Source organism: Pterocles gutturalis, unplaced genomic scaffold (genome assembly GCF_000699245.1).
Source record: "Pterocles gutturalis isolate BGI_N339 unplaced genomic scaffold, ASM69924v1 scaffold1280, whole genome shotgun sequence".
Lineage (NCBI taxonomy): Eukaryota > Metazoa > Chordata > Aves > Pterocliformes > Pteroclidae > Pterocles > Pterocles gutturalis.
In genome coordinates, this window is record NW_010143005.1 from 66166 (window position 1) to 75313 (window position 9148).

General features: G+C 37.2%; 1 protein-coding gene across 1 annotated transcript in view; it reads left to right on the forward strand.

Moving 5' to 3' along the window:
• CACNA1D (calcium channel, voltage-dependent, L type, alpha 1D subunit) overlaps positions 1 to 9148 on the forward strand; it is a gene marked incomplete at both ends in the record, with an annotated part of 98580 nt that overhangs the window by 54212 nt on the left and 35220 nt on the right. Inside the window, 4 exons of the mRNA XM_010084543.1 lie at positions 2836 to 2900; positions 7171 to 7277; positions 8297 to 8384; positions 8872 to 9022. Coding sequence (XP_010082845.1) covers positions 2836 to 2900; positions 7171 to 7277; positions 8297 to 8384; positions 8872 to 9022 — 411 coding nt within the window. The remainder of the gene's footprint in view (positions 1 to 2835; positions 2901 to 7170; positions 7278 to 8296; positions 8385 to 8871; positions 9023 to 9148) is intronic.

Genomic DNA, 9148 nt, shown 5'->3' on the forward strand with positions numbered 1-9148 from the left:
GTAAGCCTTTAATTTTATGTCTGAAGATAAATATATCCTCACAGGATAACAATCCTTTGGGACTGGTGCCTGGTTTTTAATTTTCAACTTAAGAAATTTTCCTTTTCCTTTTTCAAGTCATACATTTGTACTTTTTTTACTTTAAAAAAACATAAATCTTTAAAGACAAGAAACTGTTGATGGAACATTGTAGGTATTAGAACCATTTATTATGTACGTAATGTTTATCCTTTTTTCGCTATTAATATATTCAGAATAAAATATGCTCAAGTTGAGCCTAATCTTTATAATTTTCGTATGTCTTCACAATTTTCATCTGGTGTACCTGATAGGCGTTTCCTGAACCACTCTTAATCCTTCTCAGTGTTCGACACTGATCTAAAAATACCACTTAAAATTATCACTGTTTATAACATGTTGGGAATAGACTCTGACCTGTCCCCTCTGCTACTTCTGTCTGTACTATATGCTCTCGGGGAACTCAGAGTATCACTCTGTTAGTGAGTGCGTGCATTTGTAAGGATATTACCTCTTCTTTCAAAGAAACTAGTGTGGCCACACTGAGTTTGAGTTACCACCACATTGGACTTGAAGATCCTTGGATTCCTGAATGGACAAATCAGAAACTAAACAAGTTTCACTTTTTTCTAAACTCACATGTAAGATGAGGATCAGAGCATGCCCAGCTCTTGCCTTGATTCAGAGTCAAATCCCGTTACAGCCAGTATACAAACCCCCAAATTTTGGGTGTTTCTGCATCCTTTTTTAGATATTTGTATTTGTAAGAATAAAAGTGTAGTTTATGTTGTAAGCAAACATCTGTGTTCTCCTAAAACATATTCCTGAATCCCCCATTTTAAGTTCTTAATATAGTAGAAGATTTGCCTGTTACTCAAATGCACAATTATTAGACAGAGAAACAAAAGTAAATCCACTCTTGTGACCACTAATTATCTGTGTTACCCTTGTTGCACTTGTATTAGTGGTGAAGCAAGCCTCTCATGTCATTGTGAGTTGTGCCGTGCTTTTAGATTAGATACGAAATAGCTGAGATCATGCAACTTGGTAGTAGTCTGCGGGGACTGTCAGGATACTTTGACAGAACTTCCAGGCCTCTCCTGTCTTAGATATCAATTGATCTGCAGAGATTGCCATGGAGTTAGAGAAACTCTCCTATCTCTTACAGGAGAGATGGGCCTACTAGGGCAGTATCCCTCCTAATTCTTGCCAGTGTAGAAGCAGCCTCTAAAATAATGTTTTGGCTGTTGACATCCTCTGAACAGTTTTTCAATAACATTAGTAAAACCCCAAAAGCTAAAACTTCTTCAAAGGTAAAAAAGAGCAAAGCACAAAGACACTCTTTGTGTACTATTCAGTGGAGCTGTGTGCTTCCCGTATCTGTAAAACTGGGCAAGCGCAATCTTGTGAATAAATCACAATAATGGGTAAGAAAAAGAAAGCTGGTGGGCAACACTGAAATTGGTACTGTGGAAATGGCTTGAAGGGATGATAATTGGTTTTGTAACTAGAGAAGTACCAGGAAAATAAGCTGGAGGTTGGTGGTAACTGAAAGGATTATTCCTGTTTGGGACACAGATAAGAAAAATGTGTTTGTGATTTCAGGAAGGCATTGCTGCCTTGTAAATATTCACAAATGTATCAGACCTACTTAATGATCACATACCTTCAACCAGCCAGCTCAGCAGGGGAATGAAAATTTACAAACTGGAATGCCTTTAAATATATTATTTTAACTCTAGAATGAATTCCTTACTGAATAATCTGTGTTGAATGGCTTTAATATTTGCCTATTTCTTCAGCCACAGCAAGGGCCGCAAGGAGGTGATCTTCAACTGAACACGAGGAAAAAATTATTTCCTTTTTATGATCTCATAGGAATACTTTCTTTGTTTGTTGTCTCTTTATTTTATTTCTCCTTTCCATTTGATTAGTTGCTGAACGACAGGAAATGTGCCAAATAAGGTGTTAACGATATGCCCACCTTGAAAGGGTGAAATCTTGGTTGTACTGAAATACATGGCAGTGTTCCTGCCGACAGCAGTGAGGTCAATATCACATCCACAATCTTTTTAAAAGCTTGCATATCTCGATGCAACTGTTGTGGGTTCCTTTAAATTTCCTACAAATAAATCACTGCTGTGTCTTCCAAGTGCAAGAAAAAACAGTTGTAGTGTTGATTTTTAAGTAGTTTAGTTACTAGTTAATTTGCTTTGTGGCACTCTAGCCCAGTCTATATGTGAACAATATAATGTAGTGGAATGTAGAATGATGTGCAATCTAGAAACATCTGTTGAAGTTTTATTTTTTGGTACAATGCTTTGTTAAAAACAAACCTTATTAGTAACAAGTATTTATTCTTTATGTAAGATTGTGTAGCTCTGCTAAAGGCTGAAGAAAGTACATGTGAAAGCTGATAGAGGAAAGTCTGAATGGAAAGAAAGTATTGCTTATGGGGTCCTATTAACTCCCTAGTGATGAAATCTAATATTTAAACACAGGTGGCATCTGATAAATTTTTAAGTAAAAATGGTTGCACAATAGCTTTACTTTTAAACTACGTCGTCTAAATTCCCCATCTGCTTACTTAGGCTAATCCAAGTGGTGTTGTGCATGTGGTCTAAACTGTAAAAGTTTATTAATAGATGGATTTCTTACTGTGGTACATATTATACCTTGCAGATACTTGGTTACTTTGACTATGCTTTCACAGCCATCTTTACTGTTGAAATCCTGTTAAAGGTAATGCATTGTTAATTGATCCTTGTTAGCACAAAAGCAGCTTTAGCAATAACGTTTGTAACTTTTTGTTTACCTTCCAGATCCTAGGGTATGCAGATTATGTCTTCACTAGTATGTTTACATTTGAGATCATTTTGAAGGTAACAGGTTTTTAAAGGAAGTTTGTTTTAAAGGATTTTTTTCTTGTGTGTCACCTGCCAAGAAAAGGCACTTGAAGTGTTCTTCGCCTTTTCTCTAAGCGATCAAAGCTAAACTTTTTTAAACCAGAGGATTTTTTTTATTTGACCGTTCCTCATAGTTTTGATTGGTGGTTTTTTACCATTGGGTGCATGAAGAAGCTGATTTTTTTATCATTACATCAATTTAATAATTCATTTTTTACCCTTTTAAAACTTACAGTTGACAGAAAAGGGAAAAATAATTCACTGCGCATGAGCTTTTCCTTCTCCTTGCTCTGGCATTTCCAAAATGATAATCAGTCTTTCAAGAAGCGAGCATGTAATTTCTCATTTCTTTTGCTGAACTATATTTATAGAGCTAAAATAGTAGATGACTATTTTCTTGCAATAGGACTTGCAAGATATCTTGCATTTATCTATCTATATACTAAGAGACTTTTCATTTATCTTGGGCATACATTTAAATACACAGAAAGGCATAAATATGCTTGCTTAAATGTATTACCCATGCATGAGTTGAAAATTGGCATTTTAATGTATAGTTTGTGTACTGATTATTAAGAATATCCATTGGGGTTACTCAGATTTTAGATGTATGAAGCTCACTATAGCAAAGAAGCTGTATAACTGAGGATGAGGTTAACATGTAAGAAAATGCTGAGCAAAAGAATTCAAAACTTCTGGTAGGAATTTGCAAAATATGTTTTCCAAAATTTGCATGTTTCCTAAAAGTTTCATGCTATGCATATTCACCATGAGTTTTTTGGTTGAGTAACCCTGACCTATACACTTGCAAATTTCTGATACACTAAGAATCTGTACATAAACTTTGCATTTCCAGTTGAGGATTAAGCTTAACAAAATATCTTCTCCCAGCTTTTGCTCATATTGCTGCGCATCCTCTTCACAGTGTGGTTTGATTAATACTAATTGATGCAATATTTGGGCTGTTTACAAGATAAACTGTACTATATGTAGTAGGCTATTTTTATGATGGTTAATATTCTCCCATACTTACTGTTATCCCCTTATTTCTTATTTTCAGCAATGAGGAACTTGCTATAGAATTGATTATCTTATAACATTTGTAGCATTCTAAAATAAATATCCATATTTTGCTGCTAGAGAAAGGCCAAAGGAAAGAACAAAGCACTGAAAAGAACTGTAGCATTAGATCTGACTAGTTCCCAACTCTGAATTTGAGGAGCCATACAAAATATGTTACCACTGTGTCTGTAGCAGAAGAGTTGGTGAACTTCCACATGCTCTGAACAGCAGATCATATAGTCCCTGCAGTTCCAATTGTGTTTCTGTAAGAGAAAGAGGATTATAGAACATGGCATAATGAGCCATGACTGGATGGGTTAAGAAAAGCAACATTCCTAGTAACTGCAAAAGATTCTGACACCAAGTGACCTAAGAGTTATTCAGGGGAAGTAGGAAGCACTAGAGCTTGGGCTGCTGAAATCTGACATTATAAAACATTGCAAAGAAACAAGAAGGCTCATCATAGCCAAAACTGTTGCTGCTCCTGACTCCACTTTCTCCAGGATGCTCTGCCCCATAGCGCACTCACATGTATTTATAAAGGGAAATAAATTGTAGCCTAGAAAATGTAATGGACAACCAGAACATGACACCCGTACGTACAGTGCCTGCTTTACTAACATGTCTCAGACACTGGCTTTGCTTGCTTGTGGCTGGAGTCTCCCTGTCTTCCATGCTGGGTTTTGCGCTGTGCTTCCCACAGTATCTGTCGTTCAGAAGCTGTGCGAGTTCTGCAAGGAGTACATTCAAGACTGGATCTGCAGTAACAATAGCATTCCTTAATTTCCAGGCAAAAAGTATGGGATAACCAGAGGCAATATTATCAGCAGCAGTGAAGAAACTTGTAAATGTCCAGAAAACAGGCGTTGAAACATGATTAACTCTCAGCATGTGGAGAGTCTCCCTGCGCTCTATTTTATAGACTGCTCTGCAGGCATGAGAATTCCCACACTATGTGGTGTAGGGTATATGACTGAAGATAGGAATAACAGAAAAGCTGCAACATCAGTTTAATGCATTTGAGAATTCTCTTATGTAACCCCTACATAGCATTCAAATCCAGCTTACCGTCTTGTTTGCGGTGCTTGGGAAACATGAAAACATCAGAGGAGAGGTCAGGTTAGGGCCTTGGGCTTTTAACCTCACCCCAGCTGCGCTAATCCCACACCATTTAAACCCATCCCCACTGGTGTGGAATTCCAGGCAGGAGCAAAAATAGCAGCGCTGATGGTGTCCTGGATGCCCAGCTCAGCAACTGTCCTGCAGCATCCGCTCTGCTGAAGGCTGCGTGACAGCGCTCCTCCCCTCACACCCGCTCTAGGCCTTGCTTTGGTCTTCATCTGTGCAAAAGAGAGAGTGATTTGCTATGGAGAATTTTAGTCAAATGCTTCCACTGGGATTTGTAGTGATTGAAATATGAATCTCCATATGGGGAGATGTGTACTTCACCTGTATTTTTAGGTCAATATATCCTTACTTTTGTCTTTACATGAAATTTTGTGTGCTGCTAACTGATAACATACTGCAGTGTAAATGAGTATTTGAAGATAGACGCAGGTTTGATATTCAAGGTTATTTTAGTGTTCAACTCCCATGGATTTTAATGAGTTTAACCGTACTCTATACAGCTGTAAGTGAAAAGATCTGGGAATTTATTGGAAATTTAATAATATAGTTATATTACCTCTTTCATGTCATGGCATAGGTTAAAGCTTTAGGTTTTTTATTGTTCTAGTTTTGTGGAACATTTAGTATTTTGATCATTACAAAAGAAAGTTTAACATGAGAATAAGGAGAGAATGGCTTTCAAGAAAATGCATCCTTGGTAGTTGGCATTCCTTTGCAGATATATAGCTTTCACTGACGCTGATGGTTTTTCATGGAAAAGGACTGCAAGCTTGTGCGCACAAGTAGTGACACAGTAGACTGCAACCTGCCCATTAGTGGTTGGTAGCTCTGTTCTACCTTGTGGAACAGACTTGAAAGATGTTGTGAGAGGAAAGGAAATAAAATATTTTTGCACCATCTTGAGGAACAGAACAGAAAGTAATGGGATTAAAATGCACAGTCAGTGTCAGATGTTCTCTGGGTGGCACTGAGGTTTCTTACCTGTGGAAAACAATGAGTAGCTGAGAGTACTTTAAGGGGACCTTAAGGCTGAAGAAATTAGAATCCATGTGCCTGAACTGACTACTAGGTATATTTCAAAGGTATCCTTATTTTAATTTCAAGTTTAGTTTCAGTGTTTCAGTCTTAATCCATAACTATGGAAAACCCCATGCAAAATTCAACTCGTGCAGATTCTGTGCTTCTAATGGCTTAACTAGATTCCTCTGTGCATTTTTTTAACTGGTGCTTACTCTCAGTTATGGTAAGGGTCTAATTCATAGATTTAGGAGCCAAATTCAGCTTTGAAATACCTGAGAACATATGCCCAGATTCTGTCTGCAGCCGTAGTAAACAGTGTGTCTGTCACTGGCTTCTAATGAAACCTGCCAATGATGCATGCAGGTTCCTTCACAAGATACCGTTTGTGTGCTTCTTTCATTTTAATCTAGGCACAGAAGGCAAAAAATGAAGAGAAAGTCCAATAGGGAGAGCAATGTTTGATATTCCCCATAGACCAGCAAAACCTGGGGACCCTTGTCCACACACAGTACAAAACAATCTGTGGGTTGTTTCAGGTTAATCCAAGATACCACCTCATGATCTGTAATGTAAATGTAAATAGCAGTGTCATGTTGCCTTACAACAGTCTTGTGCTGGTTCTGTGCCAGGTTTGACTCTCAGGTTTTTGCAATACATTTTCAGCTTCTTCAATTCTCTAGAGAGTGTGAATGATTAGGAGTCAGAATCTGGACCTCACAGTTTAGTAAGCATGGAAATTTTATGGTTCTTGTAGTAATTTTTCTACCAAAGGCCCAATCAATGCAGTGTAATCAGCTCAGCCTAATCAGTTCTTACACAAAATGTAACATTTGTTGACATTTGCTTGAGCAGAATTTTTATGGCTTAAATGAAAGATTTAATGTACATAGTGGGATTGTTTTATATCTCAAGTGCTTTCAGGAAGTGTGATAACATTGTATGCATTCACACTCTAGGCAAGTGTCTTGTAAACAGCCTAAATGTGAATTTGAATAAATTGAAATATAGACTAAACGTTTAACAATTCTGTTTTTAGATGACAGCTTTTGGAGCATTCCTTCATAAAGGGTCCTTCTGCAGGAATTATTTTAATTTGCTGGATTTGCTGGTTGTGGGTGTTTCTCTGGTATCATTTGGTATTCAGTAAGTACTACACTTATCATGTGAATGATTTATACTGAAATACAGCTGCTTTTGTTCCCCCATTGTGTGTGGGTGTGCAGTACCAGTATTTAGAGCTGGGACTGGCAAGAGGTAGTGCTTTATATGGAGGGTGTTGTAACTCATTACTAATATGGGTTGGAAACAAATTACTACTTCCCACTATTACCAAGAGAACGAGGAAGAGCACCATGACACTGTATGGTATAGCAAGTAATTCCTGAAGCTTCAGGAGGTTTATGTACCCTCTTTTGTGCTATTGCCACATCTACAATCTAGTTCTATGAGCTTGCTCTCTCTGCATTGATCTATGGTGATATGTATTTCAAGGGGAGGAAGTTGAACCTTAATCAGGGCTGTAAGTGGTAGTGAAGACATTGTTTTGCTTTGTTTGGATCAGGCTAAACATAATAAAAGAGCCTGAAGGTGTTTATTGATTCACTGAGCAGTTGTGCCTCATTTAAAATCATCTGTGAAACCCTTAGGGACTTAGAAAAGAGCAAGGGCTGGGTGTCAGTCAACTGCTTTGCACCTTGTATTCTGCTTGTGCTCGAATTTCCTCAAAATGCAGTCCTGGCTACTTAAACAAAGAGAATGTGAGTCGTTTGAGATCTTTTCATCTCCAGCTGCTTGGAAATTAAGGTATGCATTTACAGGACTTACACAGTGTCTTCTAAAGAGCTTGTCAACACTGAAAAATACCTCAGGGACTATTTTGCTCCTGACCAAACTGAGCTGCATTATGGTGTCAGACAAGCTTCTGAGCTGTTAATTCCCAAGTTGCTCCAGAAGTCAAAATAATTCTTCTGGTATTTATGGGATTGAGACTATCTTATAATATTAATAAAGTATCAATAAAGAAATACTTTAAAAATCTTGTATGTATATCTTGAGACTTTTTTGAAATTTCATGTATGAAACTTGCGAGAACATTGTTATTCTTCGTAATAAAATCTTAGTTACCTTAAAAGTAACAGAATTACTTTTTTTTTTCCACCTAGATCAAGTGCTATCTCAGTTGTGAAGATCCTCAGAGTTTTAAGAGTCTTGAGGCCTCTAAGGGCAATAAACAGAGCAAAAGGACTTAAGGTGCTTATTTTTATTTTTTATATTGCTGTTGGCCTGATTCTTCAGTCCTGCCTCAGGTTAAAAATTCTTGTGGAAGAATAATTCCCTAGAGGAGTTCACAGAGCAAGGATATAAATCAGTTCCTGATCCTTAAACATATTAGGCCAGGTTCTGCCTGCAGTTACAGGAGTTTATATGTGGAGAAACACCAATGCCATGGAGAGCACATTTTGAGTGTGATAATTGCTGTGAACCAACGTGCCAGAGCAATATTTTAATTGTTTTTCCATAATGCTGATGTAGTTTTTAGTTGATGTTGATGAGTCGATGTCGACAGCCTTATAAACAAATCTAGAAAACAAGTTTAATTATGGTAATAGGTATAACATGGATAACACAAAAATAGTAGTTTTTTTAAAAAGTCCGAACGTAGTAAAATACTTTTTGAGTATGTATTCTGTGATACTAAGTAACAAGTTGTATTAAAATATTTTTTTTTTCTTTCCAGCATGTTGTTCAATGTGTCTTTGTGGCTATTAGAACCATTGGTAATATCATGATTGTTACAACTCTGCTGCAGTTCATGTTTGCTTGCATTGGAGTGCAGCTGTTCAAGGTAAGTAGACACTCAAAATTTACACTGCATCGAGAAAAGCAAAGCTGAGCTGAGCTCTTGAATGCTTGATGCTGGAACTGGGTTGGTCCCATTCTAAATCAATCATAGTGTAAACGTGATTATTTTGCATATTCTGCATGTTGTCATTGTGTTTTGTTTTATATGTAGG